This window comes from Syngnathus scovelli, chromosome 9 (genome assembly GCF_024217435.2).
Source record: "Syngnathus scovelli strain Florida chromosome 9, RoL_Ssco_1.2, whole genome shotgun sequence".
In the NCBI taxonomy this organism is placed as follows: Eukaryota; Metazoa; Chordata; class Actinopteri; order Syngnathiformes; family Syngnathidae; genus Syngnathus; species Syngnathus scovelli.
In genome coordinates, this window is record NC_090855.1 from 11306394 (window position 1) to 11331185 (window position 24792).

Sequence of the window (24792 nt, forward strand, 5' to 3'; positions counted from 1 at the left end):
ATCCTAGATGCTAAGCTAACTTGCGCCGCTCCAACCATATCGTTTTGCAGTTATTCAGTCAGCGTACACGACTGAAAACCGTAAGGGAACAAGTTTGCTGGCACAAATGTCATATTTGCTTTTGTTACTTTGCCAAGGGTCTGTTGAACACGTTCAGAAAGATGATGCGTAACATTTTTCCTTGTCAAGTGGCTTGAATTCATACCGTGATCTGAATCAGAGGCCATCTCAGCCAGCCTTATTGTATGCATGCTGCTGCTCTGATCACTCCCTGGCAGATCTTTCACATGACGTGGATCAAAGAGGGAAGAAAGGGGGCGGGGGTGGGGGGGGGGAGTGTAAGTGAAGACATGGAGAGCAAAGAACACGGCTAGTGGAGCTCAACATGCTGCAGAGGGATGGAAGGGGAAGCGTGAAGTGGGGAGTTGCACACCAGTGTGTGCGCGCGTGTGTGGATCCCCTCGTGTCAATGCGAGCGTGTGTGCAGGACATAGAGCGAGTGGATCTATTGCGACACAGAAGACACTCCAGTTGCTGCAATTGAAGTATGTGCCAATTAACACGAGGCGCATTGAGCTCCAGCTGCACTCTTCTCTTCTTTCCTAAGGTCACCAACAATTCCATCTCTCCCTCGCATATCTCGTGTAGTCGTCGTTTTGAGCGCCAAAGCTGTGGAGAAAGAAATTACTGTCAAGTTGAAGAAAAGACCAAAGGGAGAACATTGTGAGGCTTTACCTCAAACAATAAAACGAGAATCAATTTGTCATTGTCGTGCGACTCGTTCAAACGATTCAACAGGTTTGTGCGATGCCACAAAATTGTTTTGAACGACGCCTCTCGCCCGTTGAGACCACGTTGCAACATCTAATTAAAATAACGCTAAACCGGAAGGTTACGTTAACCGCCATTTGCTAAGAGGATGTTTGTTATCCTGTTTATGTTTCATAATAGGGAGGCGGAGGTGAAATGTGAACATTTGCATTGCAATAAAAGATTCATTGGAGGCATCGCTCAATGAGTAAATGCAGTTTGGAGACCGGTAACAGAACCCGTTAAACCTGTAAGTCTTAATAACAGTCAACATATGTTTACATTATATGGAAAAAAAATGTTCTTGGTAAAAAAAAACATTCAGTTGATTTTTTTTGTGGTGGAAGTTGGGCCCCTTCTCCTAAATGTACTGCTGGTGATACATATTTTATAATTTTTTTGTTCGATTCCCTATTAAACATCCCACGAGAACCCGTTGCCAGAAGACATGGACTGTGCTGTCTTCACACTTCCAACAAGGCCGACGTGGGCGCACATCGGCGTCCCCCGAGAATGAAATACCGCGACGAGCCCCAACACTTAACGACCCGCGGCTTGCTACAGTCGCCAATATATCTCCTTCAAATTATACGACGTACCATATTTCTGCTGCTGTTCTTCCCGCCGTTGCTGCTACATCCTCCAGCGTACTAAAAAAAAAAAAAAAAAAAAAACTACAAATGTCTGGTGGTTTTTTTTCCTTCGTTATCACATTTCCCCTATTCTCGCATCTCCGCACACCTCTATTTTTTTCTTACTCGCCTCACTCGAGGCGCCTCACTCCAGACACACACGCGCACACACACACACACACACGCACACACACACACACACGCACACACAGTCCTGTCACTCAAAATATGAGTTGTGTATTTATTTAGGCGGAACACGTAGACGCCGCCCTCGGTAATCAATCGCCTTTTTTCATGCGTCTCACCTCACATTTGGTCCCATTGCCATGCTTCATTTTTTTTTGTTCTCTCCTCTCCTCAAGCGCATCCTTGCTCCAATACGGGGTCAGATGAGCCATATTTTACCCATTTTCTCATTTTGCGCTTCCCACCTGAAAGACCGACGAGGGTCAAGGAACCATCAGAGCGCAGCGAGGAGAAAGGGTCGGAGTCAGATGAAGATGGAGGGAGAATCGTAGAGAGGACGAAGGCCCTGAAAATGGAGGCAGGCTGAGGGAGGGAGACTGGCTTTTAGGGGGACGGCGGGAATTGGGAAAGTGGGAAGAAAATGGAGGCAGGGCAGTTGGCGTGGCGAGAAAATTGAAAAGGATGCGATGCGTTTTTGAACCCCGTTATCTCCCGGGTGGTGATTAGCGCGCCGCTACCGTTTAGCGGCTCTGCGGGCAGTCGGTGGCCACGCATTCGTCTTGTGTGCACATCCCAATGTGCACGCTTGCAGCTGTGAGGGTGCCTCTGCTGATCTTAATTGTTGTTATCATTCATGCAGCACAATAACCACCTCCGCCTCCATCCTTGCCTCCGCCTGCCATTAGCGCGCTCGTCCTGCTTCCCTCGAAAGGCCCGATACTATTTTCCCTCCTCATATTGTTCCTTCGCAGCCTGCTACCGAAATAGCAACAATTTCAGCGTTTTGCCTTTCTTCGCCTTTCCTTCCCCTATACGCGGTCCGTATTCCTTGTCACGTTTGCTTCGGTGGCACGTTATGAATTTGGTAGCTTGACTTTCAGTAGTAGAAATAAATCAGTTGTGGACAACTATGCCGTGTGCATAATCTGGAGCAGTTCAGAATTTACGGTGACTGAGCCGAATCGAATCGTAATCCCACCGAATCGAATCGTTCCACTCGACAATTGAATCGTCCTTGAATCGTATCGAGATAAACGTTTGGAATCATCTTATTGGAGTGACGCTGCAGCCGTTTTGTTGGTTTAAAATGTTTTCAAAGTCTTCTGTTAGTGTTTGAACGTTGTTGTGAGTGTTCCTGTAGTAATAGGAGTAAACTACTTTGATTTTTCCTCATTCCTTCTGAATGTCGTTAGCTGTTGTGTTTGTAAATGCTTTTAGGTGTCATGTCTTTGCTTGAGTTGCGTTGGATATGAAAAGTAGTCTTGAAATGCAGCTGCCTTTCTTTATTAATTTAAGAATCTAAATGAGTACAATTTCATAGAACAAATACTAGAATGCAGATTGTGAATGTAGGTCGCTGCTGTTACGAATGTTTTGGAAAACTGGTCCTGACCGCTCACTGCTGCTTTGCTGGCATTTTGGTCAATCTCACCTGTGGGCAATCTCTGATCACTTCCCCTCTCCTCTTGTCTGTTTTTCTCCCGCCAACCTTCTTCTCGTCTAATTCTTTTACTCTATTGATCTTGTTTAATGTCCTCTCTGGTGGATATTGGAGGAAAAAGCATTTTGGACTAACTTAATCTCTCTTGTTTCTTCTTCTCCGCCGCCGACTCTCTCTTTCAGGCACCCTCTCTTTGTGCCGTACGTGTCTGCCTCCCCCCTCGGCGGGTTGCCATGGTGGCCATACCGACTCTCTCTCTCCTCCTGGTGCTGGCGGAGTGGAGAGGCCCGGCGGACGCCTCCCCGCATCTGCTGCTGCGGCCCAGCCCGCGGGAGCGCGAGGCGGGGGCAATGATGAACTTCAACATCGCCGTCATCCACGCTGGCGCCACCGTGCAAGCCGAGGCGGCCCTGGCCGGGCTGGCGGGACGGGCGCTGTACCCCGGCTTTGGCCGGGTGTACGGCTCCCTGGGGGAGAGCGTGGTCACCCAGTGGGGCTCCGCCAACGTCATCTGGCTACAGGTTGGAGAACGTCGCTCCGCTCATTCGGGATGACAATGAGCGGTCGTTGTTGGCGACCATTCATTAACCCAGATGAATGGGAGCGCGGCGCCGCACCGCTTTTCAGAACAAGCCGCTCGGCTCTTTGACAAAAATCCCGTATTGTTCACCTCATGCATATTACACGCGCCCTCCATATCTGTAACACAAAGTCAAGACGCACCGATGTCGTCCGCTAACGCTTTTTGTCTGTGTTCGCCCATCACTTCCTCCCCTTCATCCTCAAGGTGAACGACAGCAGCCCTAAGACGGTGCTGTCCCAGCTGTGTGAGCTGCTGGCTGCGCGGCCCCTACAGGGTCTGGTCTATGAAGAGGAGAGGCCCCCGCGCACGGCCTGGGGTCCGCTGGCCCCCATGCTGGAGTTTGTGTCGGCGCAAACGGGACTGCCCATAGTGGCTGTAGGAGGGGGAGCGGGGCTGGGGAGGATGCCACAGGTAGGAGGAGGGGGGGTGGGGATTGGGTTTGGGCTATGTGTGGGGGAGGGAGGAGGGGGGGGGGTCGCTCGCAGTGCAGGCAAGTATAAACCGTGTCTGTTGTCAATTGAGGCGCCGTGGCTTGACAATCCAAATAACAACAGAAGGGGACAGCGGCTTACGTAACCACGGCTACCGGGTATGTCACAATATTGCGTATGCGCTCGCTCGCTGAAGACGACAAAGCGTTTTGGGGCGTGCGCTCGAAGCTGAAGGTCAGCCTCACTGCAACTCGCCAGCGTTTGGTCTGTAAATGGCACCAACTGGGCCGTCTGCGATGTTCCGGGTGGGAGGAAGGCATCGAGCGGACGTGACTGGATGTGTGCGCTGAAAATCTTCGCGCTGATGGGTCATTTGCTTCTCACCAATCACAAGTAACAAAGAGTGAGAGAAAGGCCGATGGCAAGTCGTTTGAGCACGTCTTCGATATTCTGGTCTTTGTCTTCTTCACTGGATTGGACAGAGTGACATCGTAAAGTTGCTCTTGGTGCCGTCACTCTGAAGTGAACGACGTGCGCCCGCTCCAGATTGGGAGCCAGCTGGTTGTTTTTCGCTTGTCTTTTTTTCTGGTTTAAAGTCGCATGTGATCGGTCAAGATGTATTGTGGCATCTGTGTTTCGGTGCCAAGCAGAAGGGAGAAGGAAGTAGGAGGTTTAAGACGAGCAGCACACAAACTGAAACGAGGGAAAAACAAAAACATCGAGAGCTGTGCTGTGTCAAATAATGATAATCGAAGATAATCGGCATTCAGACATATACTTCAGGGAGAGGGGGCAAGATAGAAAAAATTTATTAAACATGCTAGTGTGTCCAATGTACAGTGGTAAGAAAAAAAAAGTCATTTTAGGCGTTTTTTAGTTTTTTAAATAACTTGACGACTAATCTGTAATCTGTATTTTTGTCAGCTGCCTCAAAAGGTCCATATCAGCAAAGCCCTAGTCGTTTGTTTATATTTTACAGTGTCTTTTTAGTAGCAGTGTATATAAAAGATTAAACCAATATAATTTGGTCATGAATTAAATGACGCTACCCAAAAATCGAGAGCCAAAATTCCTATCGATGTCGTTCATGAGCCTTAAGCCGGTTATCAAGGACATCTCGTAAATGCTCAAACGACTTTCCTTTGTGGCCTGCATGTGCGCTTTGCCAGTGAATTAAATTGCAGCACTTTTGATGAACTTCCTTGAAAGCTGCACTGTAGACTACGCCCCCCCCCTCCTTGCCGCCAGCATACTTTTTTTAGAAACACTCCCATCTGGACTTCACGGGCATGTGCACGACAATCCAAGATGTTTTAGCCTTGCAGCTGCACCGGCTCCATTAAAACTTCAAGCTTTGCGACGCCTCGGCGTTGTGCATAAATAAACCCCTTCAGTCTCGAGACGAAACGCTTTCAAGTGATATCCCGGCGCATCGCGGCCGTGTTTTAGCCACAGTTTTACACCAGGCGAGGACTTTTTGCTTACTTTTGAAAGTTTTTTTTTTTTTAACCAAGTCTGCTGCTGTCTTCCTTCAAATCAGGAATCGGGTTCCATCTTTCTCCAGTTCAGCTCCTCCACGGCCCTCCAACTGGAGGTCATATTTGAGGTGTTGGAGGAATACGACTGGACCGCCTTCTCCGTGGTGTCCACACGTCATCACGGTTACCAGGAGTTCCTGTCAGTGGTGGAGGGTCTGACGGACGGCTCGTTCATCGGCTGGGAGAAGAAGAGCGTGGTCGTCCTGAACGTGACAGACGACCCCGGCGGGGCGCGCACGCGCAGGCTGCTGAAGGAGAACGAGGCGCAGGTGAGACAGGGGGGAGCGAGGGGGGGAAATGGGGGAGGAAAGGGGAGGAAGTGCAGCGACTGTCACTGAAAGGGGGGGGGGCCCCTCGGTGGCAGGCGGCCTCCCGGCTTTTTCCTTCCTTCTTGGTCTCTCCCTCGGTCCCTTAGCGTGGCGCTCTCTCTCTCTCTCTCCCCCCTCTCTCCTCTATCCCTCTGTTCTGCTCTCCCCTCATCATCCGACACATTCACAGTTCAACGGCGCAACAAAAGCCATAAGTCGCTCTGACGGATTTCTCGACGCTTTGCGGCACGAGGCGCTCTATCAAAAATTATAGTGTACACACTGCTCAAGATTTAACACGCTGGTTGTTGCCTTGTTCCCGGTTAGAAGCTACGTGATTGGCGAGAAGGGGGTTGGGAGTTGAAATTCAAACAATAATAGAGTTGGAATGGGATGTTTGAAAAGTAATGCAAAATTCAGTCGGAAAAACTTCAAGACAGTAATTGTAATCCTTGCCCTAAGAGATACAAGATTGTGATTTGAGATTGGGATGCCCGTACATAAAACCACAGAGGGATTTTCTTTTTCATCTGCATATCGCACAAGTTACTTAATTCCCTGATCTTTATCAATTTTTCTTATTATTATGCAGAAAGTTGGAGGTGTACTGTTTGACATTTGCCACACTTTTGATAATACTGGGATCTTCAAAGTTTGTCTTTCTCCTAAAAGTAGAATGTGTGATAAAATGAGGGCCTGATTGATAAAGATGCCAAAAAATATATCTTTAATCTATTTGAATCTATTTAATCTATTTTAATCCAATCTATTTTAATCTTATTTAATCTATAATCATTTTATCTATTTTAATATAATTTAATCTAATCTAATCAATTTTAATCTATTTTAGTCTATTTTAATCTATTTTAATATAATCTGTTTTTATTTTATTTGATCTATAATCATTTTAATCTATTTTACTATAATCTAAAACATTTTAATCTAATCTAATCTAATCTAATCCATGGTAATGGCTGGACATAGTTGGAACCCTGGCCAAGTACTAGAAATAGCGCATGTGCCATGCTACTCTTCTGGAATGCATACGTTGATGAAATTGAGCATCATGCATGTGAATGAAGGACCTTCTTTAGTTTATTTATTTATTTATTTATTTACTTATTTCAGTGTCGCCTGCCCACCGCAACGTGCACGTTGATGGAAAACAGCCCAATTCTAAACGTAATTTCGTGTTTAATGCTTCGTTTGATTTCCTAATCAATTCTCCGGAGATCATGTGGAGCTTAAACAGATGCGACATCATTCGACTTTTCAAAATATTTATACAGTCGAGATGATGGGCTCTTTGCTGAAAAGTGCGGTGAAAAGTAATATTGGCAACACCATCTGGCTCAACTAACCTTGACCGGACAGACTCGCACTTTTTGTCTCGCACCTCGTACAGCCGTCCAGACCGCCTTGTTCTTCTCTGAGCTCCCATTTCTCAACTTGGGCCTCCATTCATCCTTCTTAAACTCCCTCTTTGACCTCACGCTACTCCTACTTGAAATTACACCTGCACCTCTTCTCCCTCCCCGTGTGCAGGAAACAAGATTGCTTGCCCCTCTCCCACAGCCATTCTTTATTACTCCGGCCTGGTCCGCCGTCCCTCTGTGTCAGGGTCTCAATGTCATGGCTAATGTCCCGGCATGTGTATGTTTGTGAAGGGCACGTGTTGGGTATTTCCAAGGCCGCACTTTGCTCGTATCGGCGTTAGTATAACACGCCGCCTGCGGCTCGCTGCCGACTTGCATCTTTTCTTTGCGATGTCCTCCAGCTAACAACCGCTTGTGATCGTTTAGTGATGGCGTGTGAGTTTGCGTTACACGCTGGCCCCTCACCGCCGCCGCCGCTTCCCGCCGCATGCTTTTTATGCTAATGTCCATGCCCCGGTCTCGGGATCAATTTTTACTTGAATGGCTCATGATTTATCTTTTGTTCCATTCCTCTCGCAGCTTCCGCCTCGTCGGTTTTTCCCTGGCGCCTCCATTTTCCGTGTGTGTGTGTTTAGAACACAGCTTGTGCCCCTTCCCCTCCTCGTTCGGTCTCCCTTTCTGTATTTGAGCGTCGATTCCGCCGTCACTCTCATCCCCTGTTTAATTCGCCGGAGGTTTATTGGCATGCAGGCATGATTGTTTTGCCAAGCAAGCCATTACAGTTGATAATTCAATGAAGGCGCCGTTCTCAAAATGTGCTTTCAGTCTCTCTCTCTCTCTCCCCTTCGAACCCTTTACAGATCCCCTTTGGTCAATTTCCACCCTCCTACTGTCCAGCCCTCGAGCTCCTGTGCTCTTGCTGATTATTTTTTTTCCACCGCTCTTGTCTTCTCATTAATGGCATTCTCAACATCATCTCACTGTTTCTCTCTTCAGGCTGCAATTTGACCAAAGCGTGTCATTTTTTCTTTTCTTTCCCACAATCCTTCTCCCCGTTTTCATTGTCACAGGAATGAATCTCAGATGAGTCGATTCCATTCATTCATTTGCTTTCTGAGTCGTTTATTTTTCGGACTGCAAGGCTCACCTGGCGCGAGGTGGATTTTTGAGAAGTGCGTCCTATAGTCGGAAAAATACGACAATGCACCTGCTTGAGTCTTATCGCATCACTTTACCGCTGTCTCTCTTCCTGTTCTCACCTTTGTTATCTCTCAATATGGCCTTGCCTATCTAAGCTCCTCCTCCCCTCCCGTTCAGGTGCACCTCTGCTCCAGCTCTATCTTTCTCCCTTACCTCTCCAACCCTGTCTCTCTCCATGTCTCCCCTGTCCCCTCCTTATCTCACTAGCTGGTATGTGTGTGTATGTGTGTGTGTGTCCGCCCTCCTCACCGCTCCCTCCCCCCGCTTTCCGGCCATCCCGCAGGTCCGCCTGCTGTACTGCTCCCAGGAGGAGGCCGAGTTGGTCTTTCGAGCGGCCTGGGCGGCGGGTCAGGCCGGCGCCTCGCACATGTGGTTTGCTGTGGGCCCGGCGCTCTCAGGTTTAGGCATGGAGAGCCTGCCCAGGGCTCTCTTTGCCGTGCGGCCGCAGGGATGGAAGGACGAACCCCGCCGGAGGATCGCCCGAGGCGTGTCGGTGCTGACGCACGGCGCCGTGGCCATGCGCAAGGATTACGGGACCACGGGCGGGCCCAATTTTGTCACCAATTGCGCAACGGATGCCAATCAGACCCAGAGAATGCGGGGCAGGATGAGGTGAGAGAATTTCAGAGCCGCCTCGCATCAGTTCAAAACAGCAAAAATTAGCCGGGCATCTGTAGCAAGCAGACCACGTCTCATGTTTATTAATGACCCTCGTTAATATATTCCTCATCGCCTGTGCAAATAGACAGCGGCGCACTCTAACAGGTAGTCCAAGTGGCCACGCTTCTCATCTCCGTTCATTTTTAATGCCAATCATTGCAGCTCCTTATAGAAAGCGCAAACATCACATTGTATGGCTGGATGAGGCAGCAAAATGAGCCAAGATGTCATTTAGTACCTTATTTGCCGTGACATTTGTAAATGAATTGCAGCACAAGTGTGGCAATTAAATGGGAACGATTCATAGACTGCTCTCATTTGCTTATGAACTACGTCCAGTCACACACGATGCTAGCGTTGTCGTTTTTTTATTCGCACCGCTGCCGTTCGCAACTACGCACCGCCGCTCTTAACGCTAACAGACAATTAAAACGTCCGTCTGGCGGGATTATCTGACAAAAGAACTTATTAGTCGCTTCACGGTCCAAATCCTGCGTGTTATTATTTGAGCGTAGATGTCATGTCATGTTTGCTTTTAGAATCTTACCATTTCTTCCTGTGTCCCGCTTGTTCGTCCGCACAGGTACTTCAGCAACATCACTCTGGGTGGCCGAGATTACTCCTTCGACGCTGACGGATATCTGGCCAACCCCTTCCTGGATGTCATTTCCTGGACACCTGGGACTGGATGGGAAGATGTAAGGACATGACATCAGTTTTTTTTTATATTAGTTTGAGACGCATCAATGCATGCACTTGAATCACCGGTGGCCGGAATACATTGCACTGGCACGAGAGGAACGCGCTAACTTGAGAGCTCACATTCCACCGAGGCTCCCCTTGGCCGGCAGATGGGCGGCGAGCTTATCCGCGGCGTCACCTCCTCGCTTAGGAATTTGAATTACTAGACAGAACTGATTTGTAAACTGTGGCTAATACAGGGAAGATTTATTTTTTTGGTGTGTGAACTAGCTAGCTAGCTTGCTAGCTAACTGCACTCTTTAGTAGCAATCAGCAATCGCAAACATTTCCGTCTGTCCTCACTGTTATCAGTCTTTCCCGTACTTCATCGACTATTTACAAATATGTGTGATGGCTTTCAAAACAAATATCTGTATTCACTTGACGGGGTCTTTAAGTCAGAAAGAAAGAGAGAGAGCAGCAGCAGCAGCAGCAGCTTTAATTGCAGTGAATTTGGCATCGGTGCGTTATTGTGGCGTTGCCCTTGATGAGTAGCTGCGAGGGCATGAAAGCAGGCTGAGGAGAATTTGTGCTGATGTTCTTGTGTGTTTATTTCCTCTCATGCGGGATGAACAAATCTGTGCACGCAGCGTTGGCATGTGGAGACATAAACCTGACAGTGAGAATCGTAAAGGTCGCAGGGGTTTACGTTCACGTAAAGTTCAATAGTCCTCTGAGTGCTCGAGGCGCTGGAGAGACGTCGGCTGCATCTTTGGACTTTGTTTTCTCCGAAGGTGCGCTCAGGCTGTCAGAAAAGTTGACTTTTTGATCAGTTGGTACAACGAAACCTGAAACGGTAAGGCCCAATTTGTGGCAGGTCGACCTCATTTTGTTCGACTTTAATTTGGAAATTGATTTAGTCCATTCCAAGGTTAAACTGACACCATAAAACCTTGATTAAGTGAGCAGGCAATTTGAGAGAAACATTTTAATCTTCTTAACAGCCACACAGGCATAAAAAATAACCGCTGTAATATTAGTATGGTAAAGCCCTCTTTAAATTGTTAATTTGTTATCCTTGATGAAACATGAGAACGGAGGAAATCATAAAAGTTGCACACGTGACTAAAAAAAACGTACTGTAAAAGATATTTCAGCTGCCCGCGATAACATGAATATCAATTTGCTGCAGCCAGCACTCTTTGATTTTTCTCTGAGTGACATGCGTTCACTCGCAGCCGACGACGAGGCGCTCTAAAACTGCCACGGCGGCGAACCATCTGAAAGGGAAGATGCACGTTTGGCAGAGCTAGCTAGCAAACAACACATTGCAGATAACCGCTGAAGGCGCTGGAGCGGTTTCAAAGTGGGGGAGATGTTTTACTTACGCCCTAAAAATAATCAGGACCTTTTATGCACGACTGACCTTTGGACTATTGCCGTTTGAAGGCTTCACACATTTGACACATTACGCTTGACTAAAAAAATTAATAAAATTGCTCATTCACAAGTCTGAAACATAAGTAGCATTAGCTCCGGCCCAAAATAATTAAACGGCTGTCCTGAGGTGCTGACAAATCGTTTGCGCTCCAAATGTTGTCGTGTTCATCCTGTTGGTGGCGTGAGAATGATGACGGTCATCAGTAAGCCTCACATTGCGGCGCTCCGCTTATGCGAGAGTCGTATTCCGGTGCGCAATGCACCTTTCCTTAAATCGATAAGATACAAATTGCGGCGCTGGAGTCATAAATATGACTGAGACGTATCTTTTCTCAAGGTTCATTTTGAAAGAAATGAAAGAATCAGTAGGCCCGCTGATTGTTCTCATTTGTTGGCTGTGTCTTCCATTTCAAATGAAATTTAAATCGCCCTGCGTCTTCCCCGACGTTCTACATGGCTGCCGTTTCTTTTACAAAAGCCGCGTCATGTTTCCGCTTCCAGTGTGAAGGCCATTTTTTATTTTTTTTTGTCAACTCCCGTGTACAAAATCCAAAATGTCGTCACTAAAACGAGACGAGCCAAAAACTATCCAGTACAGTTTCCGCTCACAAATAATCACATTGGAGGCTGCTCCCAACAGGCCCCCCCAGAGTCCGGTCACCGCATGCGGTCACCTGCTGACATCCCTGAAATCCCTTTCAATTAGATGCTCCTCCGCAAGTCCTTCGACTCAAACCAAGGGTACCATACCCGCCCACGCATGCACGAAGCCTCGGCACACACACACGCGTGTGCACGCAATCTGTATGCGCGCTCCCTCCCACTGCGCACAAACACGCGGAAAAAAAAGCGGATAAGACCCCCGTATCTGCCGACTATGCACATCCACACTGCTGAATATTTAATGGCGGCTTTACAATGACTGCACCATTACCTACAAGCCCAGGAGTGTCCTGGCTCGGCCTACGAAGGTTATCGTGCGTTGGCGAGGCTTCGTCAAGCTATGGAAAAAGCGCACAGATGCTCCGTGACTTTTACGCAACGTTAATGACCATTTACGCTCAGCACATCAAAGAGACAGAAGGTCTAGTACATCACAGCAACAAAATAGCAAACTTGTGCTGGTTTTCAAGAAGGGTATTTAGACTTTAAGTCATTTTACAATGATACACATGGGTTATTTCATTATTTATGATTCACCCCCACCAAAAAAGAACATATCCCTCGTTTATCGCGGATAATTGGTTCCAAAAACCACCCGCAATAAGTGAAATCCACGAAGTACGGTCACCAACAAGGAGTACTGGGCAGGCTAACGAGTTAGCAGAAAGATTCTAATTCGCGATCGTGCTAACACGCGAAAACGGACTTCTAAAGGAGTGTAAACGAACATTTGGAGCAATACTACACTGTCCTAAAGGTTAGACACATGTTTCCTCAATTTACAAGTTTTATTTTGACTTTTAAATGTTTTTTTTTAATTTTGAGAAAAAATCCGCGATGTAGTGAAGCCGCGATAAACGAAATGGGAAGTAGCGAGGGAGCACTGTATATGCAACACAATTGTCCGAATTCGTAGCTAATAACTCGCACACACTGGTATTCTCTTTCCGACCATATTTCCCCCAATAACAGTCTCGAGCGCATACATTTCCGTGCAGGCTGCGACTCGATTCAACGCCTGTTGCGAGACTGGACGAGGCGGCGAGCTGTCAATGTAGCGGGCTCCTCTTCCTCTCGCTGTCAATGTTTGACTTCGACAATCTGCGCAAATCTGCCAGGCTGTGCTCAACCCACTCAAGCAGCCACTGCAAACTCCGTCGCCGCAATATTCATGTATTCTTGTGTATGCGTCCCTCAGCCTACTGTACATAAGCAAAATTTTGAGGGGGATGTCGGTGGATGTCGCCTTAGTCACGCTTGTCGCAACGCGTAAAGGTGACTTTTATCATCAGGTGAATGCGCCCCGATTGTTAAGACTGGATGCGCTTGTGCAACGCGTTATGCGAGACAATAAATAAAAGGCAAAGAAGAATGCAGATTTCACACGTCTTCAAACCAACAGAGCAAAAGGAAAACAAGGGCATCTCAAAGCATCGATGAATCTTAAAGCCAGCTCTGTGGCGAATATGCATTGAGAGCAGACCGCCGCCCGCAGGCATAAAAATGCATCCATCAAACCGAGGCAAATTGACAAGGATGGAGATTTTTTTGCTGCCGCTGAGCCACGCTCATTTCTTTTGCGCAGCGGTCGAGCGGAACCGAACAGTGCAGATTCTTCAGCTGATTACGGCTGGCAATCAGCCCGAGCCAACACTCAAATACAGTCCGACTTAAGGCCAAAGTTATTCAAGAGCCGTTTAGCATCTCACTCGCGTCACGTTTGAAAAAAAAAAAAAAAAAAAAGATTCGAATTCTTTGAGCAAAACTGAACATTTTACATCACGCAGATACTCCCGCTGGAAGCACAAACCCAAATTAGAGCCTGCGTGGAACTCGACTGATTTGACTGGATGATTTTTTTGCTAGTTCTTCACATTTATTGGGTTTTACACTGCTCAAAAGTATCGGGCTTGGTGTTTAGTGAGTGAATTAATGTCATTCAAATGTAATTTAGTGTGATATGTAAAATGTAGTGATTCTCAAAGTGGTGTTTGAGTACCGCTAGTGTTACAAGGGCTCCCTCTAGTGGTACGTGAATGAATTGCTGCTGAAGTACAGTTTGGTTGTATTTAACTTAACTTTAAGAATACAGTTGTATTTAATCTTAAAAAAAACAGTTTATGTTTAATTAATCTTTGTTGTGCAATACTTGAAGTATATTTTTACTTCACTTCCAATATTTAAACATTGTGAAGCTGTATGAAATTACTATTAAATTTTCATCACATCGATATCGCTAAAAAACACAAAATTCCCGAATCTTGATTTAAATGTTTCGAATGCGTAGTGAGGCCAACATGCCATTGTGCCCAAGAACAAAGCAAGACATGAGTCAGAGCGTGGAACGGCGGGTGCTTGCTAATGGCTCATACAGGCTTAACGCATGTTGTCCCCTGTAGCTCCTTTGCTCCAACTATGATTGAAGTGTTAGATTTTAATTGCGGCAGATCCATTTTTAATGATGCATGGGCTCGGGGCTTACACACTTTATCCAATTTTCACATTTGCGCAGAGCAATATGTTGCTGGTATGATAGTCAACTTGGTCCCAAAAAACCCCAAAAAAAACGAGTAGTCCAAAACGAAAGTTGTTTACTTGAGCATACATCAGCGAGCGTGTCCACCAGAAGCAATTTCTTGCACTGTCACGTGTGTCACATTTTACTCCCATGTATCAATGGATGTCGAGCAGGACAAATGTGGATTACGAGTCTGCCACCATCAATCCGCGTAGCCTTTGCACGTGCATGAATTTGCCAGGTAATTGCTCCCGTCCAGCATAACACAGCATAACAATTATAATTTAGAGCCTCACGTTTGCACGTACGGCGAACGAGCCACAATGTAATGGAAACCACCGGCACGGCCATGCCTGCAGTAAATAGTACCTTTATGGAGATAATAACGGGTTTTTTTTGTTTTTTTTATTGAGTCTGTCGCAGAGATGGTCATTAATCTTGGTGGCCATTTTGTGGCTGTGCAGCTAGCTTGTGCTCTGCTAGTTCATTTTAGCGGCATGAAATGAACCATGACGGTTGATGTTGTGTCTCCGTTTCATGCTTCTCTGTCTTCCCCAGGTAGGCTCGTGGGAGAACGGCGTCCTGAGACTGCGCTACCCGGCATGGTCCCGCTACGGGCCTTTCCTCAAACCTCCGGATGACGCACAGCACCTGCACGTGGTCACGCTGGAGGAACGTCCGTTCGTCATTGTGGAGCTGGCCGACGCGGCGTCCGGAACTTGCATCCGAGACTCTGTGCCCTGCCGGCGGCCCCTCAATGTCAGGTTTGATGGCTTTTTACGAAGCGAGTCGTGACGTGATCATTCAACAAACAAAAGTAGCCCATTGTGGAATTAGCCAATTGATTGTGTTCTGGGAACAATTTAATGTAGCTGTATTTGCAATCCCCTACGTGGCTGGAAAGCAAATTGCGCTGTCTGGTTCCTGAGCCATCAAGATGCCCTCCAACATCAGTCACCTCCCCAAATGGCGGCCTCTTTACCGCTTGACCGTAATCAATATCGAGCGTCTCTCCCGAGGAATGACTCGGAGGATTTTGGGGGAGTTGCACGTGGCCACGATGACACGCTATAGTTCATCACGTCCCGAAGGCGTGACATGCCTATCCGTCAGCTCGCTCTCACTTTTTCCTTCAAAATCTTTCCTTTGACTGGTTCCCAGTGCCAATCACGAGGGAGCGGCTCCCGTCAAGCAATGCTGCAAGGGCTTCTGCATCGACATCCTCAAGAGATTGGCCAAGATCGTCGGCTTCACCTACGACCTTTACCTCGTGACCAACGGGAAGCACGGCAAGAAAATTGATGGCGTTTGGAACGGCATGATCGGAGAGGCGAGTATTTGCGCCTGCCGGCTTGTTTACCCGCGCTTCCTAACGTCAGCTTCGGTAGGAGACTCAGGGTGATTAGCCAAATGAGGCTACATTCAAATCTCGCTAGTGGTTTTCAATTTTCTCCGAGTTCGATGCGTCTCATCAAAGCGCAGAGCATTTTTTTTCTCCGGCTGACCTCTCGTCGTCACAGCTTTAAGAACGTTCCTACTGTGCTCTTTCTGACTTGAACCCCGGCCACGGCTGTCCATCAAATCTATTTTCACACACAAAAGGGCCAAGCAAATGTTGTCTCAGACTGGCGTATGCCTTTTGATCAGATGTTCCAAAGCCTGCCATTCTTTGATCAGGTAATCCAGACTTGGCAAAGTTGAGGGGGAGGGCACCCGGTGTTCCGCTTGGGTTCATTTTTCTGCTGATTTGCTCTGAAGATTGGATGTGCCATGTCTAATGTAGATTAGCACTTCACTTGTACAATCAGCTGACTTTCAGGGTTTTTTTTTTCCCTAAACGGTGGCTGAGAGCAGACATACTCATTTAGTATGCTAAAGAGATGCAGGGGAGACACATGTTCTGTATTTATACCATATTGTGCGCTGAATACATGAACATTTTACGGGTCTGCAAATGGTCAGTGTGGAATCATAATTAAAGAGGATCAGATGAAGAATTTCTACGTGGTTGGTTCCCATCCCCCTTTTAGGTGGTGTACAAACGGGCGGACATGGCCATTGGCTCTCTGACTATCAACGAGGAGAGGTCCGAGGTTGTGGATTTCTCCGTCCCTTTTGTGGAAACGGGGATCAGTGTCATGGTCTCCCGTAGCAACGGAACTGTATCACCATCTGCTTTCCTAGGTAAGGTTTATCTGAGCTATAGAAACATGTTGATATTGTTGAGATTGCGAAAAATGTCTTTGCAGCTTATGCTAACTCTAAATCAGGGGTGCTCAATACGTCGATCGCGATCGACTGGTCGAGCTACTACTGGTAGATCGCATGACGTTAAAAAAAAAAAAAAAAAAAAAAAAAAAAAAAATCCTCACCGCAGCAAGTTTAACGGCCGCACACACACGAACCGCCAAAGTTTATAAGGTAATCAACGCACGCACTCGCTTTTTTCTGTTAAACAAAAGAAAGTTTGTGACCATCAAAAATGAGTGGGGTTGCTGGACCAAGTAAGAAGCCAAAAACGTATCACTTTCATTCGGAATGGGAGTTGGACTTTTTTCTCACAATGTCATTTTCTAAGTGCGTTACAAAAATACACGCACTATATTATTTATTTATTTATTTAATTCATTGTAGTGGGTAGATCTTTGTGACTTGGTCATTTTAAAAGTAGCTCGTAAGCTGAAAAAGTTTGAGCACCCCTGCTCTAAATGCTCAAGTTCACACTGTCAAAGTATTTATGACCTTCTGGAGAGTTGTTTTATTTTTTATTATTTTTATTATTTTTTCATTATTATTTATTTTATTATTTTTCTATCTATTTATTTATTTACTGGAGTGTGTGTTTGCTCCCAAAGAGCCGTACAGCCCAGCAGTGTGGGTGATGATGTTCGTCATGTGCCTGACCGTAGTGGCTGTGACTGTCTTCATCTTTGAGTTCTTCAGTCCCGTGGGCTACAACCGCAGTCTCCAAAATGGCAAGAGTGAGTGATGAGTCCGTTCGCTCTGTTTTTCCCTGCCTGATAGATGGATAAGTGTGAAGGCACTCCGTCACTGTCGCCACACGGATCAAACGGACAAATAGTGAGCACACGTCTGGGTTGGGGTTTGGAGCTACTACTGAAGCTAACCTCGGGAAAATCTTCATTAATAATGGAGTGGATTTTAATTTTTGTTTTCCCACAATGAAATGGATGAGAAGGCTCCTTAACTGGTACTCCTAAAGGTGTTACGATACCTTTGAGGTTCCATTACTGTGAGATCAAAGTTGTGATATTCACTGGCGGCACTAGGATTTTTTTTCCTTGGGGGGGGCGGGGGGCATGGATATCTCAGGGGACCGTAAAACATTTTTTTTTATATACTTTTACAAACCCAGGGACGAGTTGGAATGTGGGGAAAACTTCAGAAAATACCAAAAATTCAATTATCAAGAGTCTCCTAGCGCACGTGGGTAACGTGAGCTAACTTTCTCTCATTGCCAAAAAGATGCCAGAAGCGAATAAATACAGCTGTTATATTTCCGCGCCACAGGAGCTGATGTGAGTTGACAACTTTTAAGAAAGATACAAAAAAAAGGCACCTGCTTCGTATTTAAAAATGTATTTCCCTCAGTGGCTCCATGTGCCATTGTTGCTGATTTCCTTTTCCACCTTCACTTTCTGAGTGAGCTGTCACAGAGAGTTACGTTTAAGAGGCGGCGGCGGTGGCGGCGTGCTTCCTTGATGCTCCCGCACAGCGGGCGCTCGGCATCTTGGCGCACAAGGAAATATGAGCGGTGTCATTTCGGAGCATGGGTAGCGTGTCGGGGGTGATTGTTGCAAAGCACGCTTGACTTGAACGTAATATGCTGCCCCCTATTGAGCCGGAGTGCCAAACATAAATCACCCGATTGTACAAATCAGCCACGAGCGGCGGGCAAAGAGGCGCTCGTCAAACTGCATCCGAGTTTGTCTAACATAGAAGAGGCCATCTATTATTCAGCGCGGCACTTTGTACTCCCGTGTGCTTTTTTAAATGTCTCTGATGCGAGTCTTCTCACCGCACGATTGCTTCACTTTGGGTAGATTTAACGGAGTCATCCCGCTTCTTCCTCACAACAGCTTGAATACGGCGCGCCGTGAGATTACGTTTATTGGTAACATCATGTCGCAGCTGTCCCCGCAAGTCACGCTCGGTGACTTACAGGATGAGATTTGCTGTCAATATGCTCGCTCGATATTTTTAAAAATACGGCCCAGCCATTTTACACATCATTCGCCGAGATATTTTACAAGCACTTTTCTTTCTCTCCCTCAGAGGCCGGAGGCTCGACTTTCACCATCGGAAAATCTGTGTGGCTTTTATGGGCCATTGTCTTCAATAACTCGGTGCCGGTGGAGAACCCCAGAGGAACGACGAGCAAGATCATGGTGCTGATCTGGGCCTTTTTCGCTGTCATCTTCTTGGCCTCGTACACCGCCAACCTGGCGGCCTTCATGATCCAGGAGGAGTACATCGACACCGTGTCGGGGCTCTCGGACAAGAAGGTACTGACTTCGTTGCTTGAATGCTAATGATGCTAATGCTAATGTACTGGGAAAAAAAGGCAAATTGAAGTCGTAAGGGAGTCCAATCCCATGAATTTAAACGTTGAAATTGATTACAGCGGAGAGTGTGAAGAAAAGGATCAAATTGAACATCACGCTATTACCACACTTCTGGAATACTTAAAAAGCACTTGTGAGGACGATAAAAATCCACAGCTTGACCTTTTTTTCCCCCACGCTCAACAACTTAGTCTGCGAAAAGGGGGACAGAAATGGGTCAGACAGATTGGTGCACAGCCTGAGGTGTCTGATGGCCCTTTCGTCGCCTTCAGTTTCAGCATCCCGAGGAGCAGTACCCACCACTGAAGTTTGGCACCGTGCCCAACGGCAGCACGGAAAAAAACATCCGCTCCAACTACCCGGACATGCACCAGTACATGGGCAAATACAACCAGAGAGGAGTGGAAGACGCCATTCTCAACCTCAAGACCGGGTTGGTTTCCTCCAACATTCCGCGTCGGTTTGCTCCATAAATGTTTTCGCCTCATAATCACATTTTTCCTCCAGAAAGATTAGCGCTCTTTATTTGTTACTTTGGGGACGCGTTGAAACACTTCTGGCTAGTAATTGTGTTCCTCGCACATATTAAAGATGGGGAATATATTTCAGTTGCCGTGGCGACCGACTTGACTCACTTCCCCCTCCAATGAGTCTGCTCTTTCTGGATACACAAAATTGCCTCGATTTTAAACCTGAAAGTCTTCATAATTACACGATGATGGTTTCCTTACATCAAAACATGGCAAAAAACACAAATGAGAATCCGTGTTATTATTGCTGCTTAGTTGACTTTCTTTGATTAGCAGTAGATTTATGTCAGCAGATTTTAGTGTAGAGTATTACAGGCTAGTAAAGAAGCCCGAGCCCACCAAAAATGAGCGGCAAAGACACCATGGGGATGCTCGTCTCTCTATTATGCCAGCGTGTTAAAACACACAAACAAGTTCAAACAGAAATAAAACCAAAGCAGATACTCAACTGGCTTGCTGAGATTTACAAAGAAATCCAAAGAGAAGAAAAATTAAATTGCCGGTGAATAATTAAGGAAGGTCCCTGATTTAAAAAAAAGAAAGAAAGAAATGGGGGTGGACAAGAATGACGGGAAAATCAATCAAATCAATCACTCAAATCGTTTTGATTGGTCGTGATTGAAGTCAGATGTGAGTACACCCACAACGGCGCAGCCCCCCCTCACGAAATGACTACAATTCGAAAACGTGCCAGCCTACGTACATGACCAACAACAGCACAGCACCTCGTTTAGCCCCCCACCCCGGGCAGCCATATTTGTTTTGCGTAATCCCCGTTTATTTGATCCCGAAACTGTCATGGTTCTTGGCGCCCAGAAGCCGCATCAGCTCACACATAACTCACCGTTGTGTGTGGCGCTTTAAATAATTGAAACTATTGCCGCTGCTGTTTTGTCTCTTGCTTCCATTCCAGCTCCTTCGCAACCGAATCTTGATCGTTCATCTCCCGTCTTCACCTCCATTTTGGTCTTTTCTCTTTCTCACTGTGTGTATTTAAACTTCCTAATCCTTGGTGCTCTCGCCCGTGTCTTTTCCCCCCTGAAGTGTGTAAATCTTTTTCCTCCTCTCTCTCTATTTCGCCTTCTTGTCAGCGTGCTCTTCACTTCGTATAAATCCTCTTTCCCCCCCCTCTGCCTCCCACACATCCATTTCCCTCATCTCTGCGTCATTTTTATTCTTCTTGTTTTTGCTCTCAAACTGGTTTTTGCTATACCGCCCATTTGACATGCGTGGACTGAACTTTTTATTCCGCTACCATCATTCCATTCCCTCACACCCCTAACTCCCTTCCCAATTAGTTAATTACTACCAATTTGTTGCCAAGATGTATGAAATAAATCGGAATATTTGACCGTGATAACCGTTTCATCCCTACTCGCTTCTGCCAACCCCCTCGTTCCTCGATTAAATGATGAATGGATATTTTTTTTCTTTGATCCCTTCACAGGAAACTGGATGCTTTTATTTACGATGCTGCGGTATTGAACTACATGGCCAGGAAGGACGAAGGTTGTAAGGTACGAAGCCAGCACAGCGGACATAAATAGAGAGATGTTGACATATATACTCAGCTTGTCCTTTTTTTTTGGGTCTCTCCCTCCAATCCAAGGTGATGACCATAGGCTCGGGGAAGGTTTTTGCCACCACAGGCTACGGTATCGCCCTGCACAAAAATTCACGCTGGAAACGTCCTCTTGACCTGGCCCTTCTGCAGCTGGTGGGAGATGGTGAGAATGACGGCGAGGAAATCATGACCGTATTTTTCAGACTATGAGGCACACTTCAAATGCTTTCCATTTCCTCCAAAAATCCACAGAGCGCCTTAGAATTATGTCTATTTGAAGTTTGGCTCATTTGATGGACTGATTTGTTTTCCCATTCATTGAGATTGTGCCTTATATTCCCAAAAATAGATAGAGATAAAGGTAAATCATAGGTGTCAAACTCAAGGCCCAGAGGCCAGATACGGCTCACCACATCACTTTACGTGGCCCGCAAAGATATAATTGTGCATGGACTTCATGTGTCAATCTTAAAATTACAAATTGTCTTCACTTTAAAAATGAATAGAGATATTGCTACCAATTGTATCACCATTCATTTTTTTTAATATTTTATTATTATTTTTTTTAAACAAGTCCCGGATTTCAAAACTAGTTATTAATCAGTTTGTTGCATCAACTATATTGTATATAATATAAGGGGTTGACATATTGGCCCTTCCAAGGAAACAAAACTGAGTTTGACACCCGTGAGGTAGATGTGAACACGCAGGAGGTTCGATGATAGAGAGCATGTGGATGTTAGACAATGCTTGTAAGGTGTTTTGCTCAGGACAAGGGGAATAATGGTGTGTAGGAGAGCTGAAGGTGGGAAGAGAGATACCTAAAAGGTCTCTTGACTGTCAGGCAGTGAGTGGGAAACAAAACTGGGAATGGCACCAAGAGGAATATTGAAATGATTGCTTGAGTAACACTGTTCTTTGGAGGGGGAGATGGGGGGCAAGGGTCTCCCCCCTGCTTTTGTGCTCTGAATCACAAAACGCTCTTTCCCTGCTCGGGACGGTGCAAAAAAAAAATTATCTTTGTGAGTCCGTGTCGAAAAGGCTCATCACGACTCGAGTGGTGATTTTACTCTTGTTGCAGATTAGCTGACGCTGTCATAGACGGGGTGGGGGTGGGGGGGGGGGGGGGGGTGCAAGGGGGAAAGAAAATGATGAAAGTCTACGGACGTGGGTGACTCAAGATGGCAATAAGGATCAGATATTATAAGTCGGTTGATTGTCAAAACAGAAGCTCAGGAGATTTATAGAAAAATTTAGCCCAATTCCTAAACTATAAATATAGGTGACATTGGAGTTAAATGGGGGGGGGAGTAATAGACCAAAATTTGGAAACATTATTACAATCCTCTTTGTCTGCTGCAAACTGTATTTGGGATTATGGCAGGCGCGCGATAGAGAAAATCAATTTTGCAATCAGCGTACAAATGCTCGATTGTCATTTTACATTGTCCGCCACACGCATTTCTTGTCACAATGCTCAGCTTTCCCAAATCAGCTTTGCTTATGGCGCGAAGGCAGACGAAGGCCTTTAGTTGTTTCTGGCATGCAGACACTTTAGCTGCTTATAGTGCTGCTTTGGTGCCAAGATCTATTAAATAAGGCTGGCCACTGCCGCCAAATAACTGGACCGGGAGAGGAGGAAAATGGAGAGCGCAGAGTAGCTTGACATGCAGGAGATGCTCCTTCTCTCAGTTTTTTTTTTTTTTGTTTTAGTCGATTTCTTTTTTTTTTTTTTGTGTTTTGAGGCACAGAAAACTTAACTTTAGAAAAATTGAGCCTAGGCTGCTTGTACAAAAGGTCCAAATTTTGTTTTGCCTCGCTAACTTGAAAATACAATACAATTGTGCTGGAGTATTTTTTAAATGTCTGATATTGTTAGTAGTATTTTTATGTACCTGTAGATACAGTTTATAAATGACGTCTTTCAGTGTAAAAGAGCTGTTAGAATAAGCAGTCAACTGACTGGCTTAATCAAAATTTAAAAAGTCTGCACACCCCCGCTTTTGTTATATGAAAAAAATAACATACTACAATCTCAACATTGGTTAAAGGTCACGTTAATCGGGAACATTTAGGAATGACTTGTCTTCGGATAGGGGTGTGAAGACTTTTTATACCACCATATGTGTGGACAAAAAATGGTCATGTAGTTAAATTTTCATTGACTATGGAAAAAAATCGTTTTTGGCAATACGGCCACTTAATCGAGTAATCAACGAATATTCCTTGTGTGGAATTTTCTTGCTATGTTTCAGTATGCACCCGCGCTTATCGACTCTCGGGGTGCTGTTGAATTAGACGAAGGTTTTATTGGAGTGGATTACTAAAGAAGCGGATTACCGTGGAGGAAAGGGACCCGACACCCTCAGCCCGGCTAAGACGTGTCACCGGGTTACATCATCACCGTAGTGTGCCGTGTCATTTTCCACGCTGAGCTTTGTTTTGTCAAGCCAAAGAATGGTTTTGATCTTCCTATCGTTGCCTCCGGTGCACGCCATCTATTGAACTTGCTACATCTCGTTTCCCGATAGAAATGCCGACTCTGCACTCTTGTCAGCCCCCATTTCCATTTTTCACAATATTCAATTTTTTTTTATTCACTAAGTAAAACGCTGTGGAAAGTGAGTTTTGAGCTTTTTTTGCTGGCTAGTTGTTTTTCAGCGGGTTCCTATCAAGGTATTTGACGTGTGATTATAGCACACGATTGTTTGGGTCACGCTTGCACGGATGCGGAAGAGCTCGGCCTCTCCGGACATGTTTGGCAACATGCCGCATCTGGCGCGTACACGGCAGCCGAGTGTGCGAGCGCACAAAAACAATTCTTTCTAAATAATTGGGCCTGTTCCCCAGCAGTTGGGCTTAAAATTGAGGCACTCTGCAATGTTTTCTTTATGAACTCTCGGCAGCTTACTTAGCCCAACCGTGCAGTAAACTGTAGTCTCGGATATATCACGCGGTGGATTAAAATGACAATTCTTTATTCTTCCTTATAAAAATATGAACAAAAATGTACTTTGTGCAAAGCAGAACTTGAGCCTTGCCTCTCCCAAGGAGATCACACAAGACCCGACTGACACGTTGACCCTTTTGTCCTTTTGGTGGCGAGCAGGAAGGTGTTTACTTATGATAATGACTTCCAGCTGGCTTGCACTCGTACGTTACAAGAAAATTGATTTCGGGACACGGGTGCGAACAAGGGCGGCACCATGTTGTCAAAGAGCAAGCGGGTCTCAGGTCACGTGCAACCTTGTCTGTTTACCTTTGCTCCGGGATTCTTGCTGAAGTCGACGTCACCAATGAATGTTTTTGCCATTTGTCTTACCTTAAAACATAGGTGTCAAACTCAAGGCCCGGGGGCCAGATGCGGCCCGCCGCATCATTTTATGTGGCCCGCAAAGACAAAACTTCACGTGTCAATACTAGATTAAAAATTTAGTTCACTTTTAAAAAAATAGAGATATTGCTAGCAGTTTCTATTATGATTCATTTTTTAAAATATTTTAACAGTTTTTACTTGTCTCTTATTCCGAAACTAGTTATCAGTTTGTTGTGTAGCCTATACTGTATACAATAAAGGGCTTTGACAGTCATAATGGCCGACTATGATTTGTTTGACACCCCTGCTTTGAAACGAACCACAAATGA

The 24792-nt window shown here is 45.9% G+C and overlaps 1 protein-coding gene across 4 annotated transcripts in view; it reads left to right on the plus strand.

Annotated features, from left to right (window-relative positions):
• LOC125975625 (glutamate receptor ionotropic, NMDA 2D) overlaps positions 1-24792 on the plus strand; it is a 44592-nt gene that overhangs the window by 9376 nt on the left and 10424 nt on the right. For all 4 annotated transcript variants that reach the window (XM_049731404.2, XM_049731402.2, XM_049731403.2 and 1 more), the window contains exons 2-14: positions 3252-3590; positions 3857-4063; positions 5624-5890; positions 8789-9117; positions 9749-9863; positions 15026-15231; positions 15629-15797; positions 16498-16651; positions 17323-17448; positions 18764-18993; positions 19326-19486; positions 21031-21100; positions 21193-21310. In XM_049731404.2, the coding sequence (XP_049587361.1) occupies positions 3303-3590; positions 3857-4063; positions 5624-5890; positions 8789-9117; positions 9749-9863; positions 15026-15231; positions 15629-15797; positions 16498-16651; positions 17323-17448; positions 18764-18993; positions 19326-19486; positions 21031-21100; positions 21193-21310 (2440 nt within the window). In that variant the 5' untranslated portion in view covers positions 3252-3302. The remainder of the gene's footprint in view (positions 1-3251; positions 3591-3856; positions 4064-5623; positions 5891-8788; positions 9118-9748; positions 9864-15025; positions 15232-15628; positions 15798-16497; positions 16652-17322; positions 17449-18763; positions 18994-19325; positions 19487-21030; positions 21101-21192; positions 21311-24792) is intronic.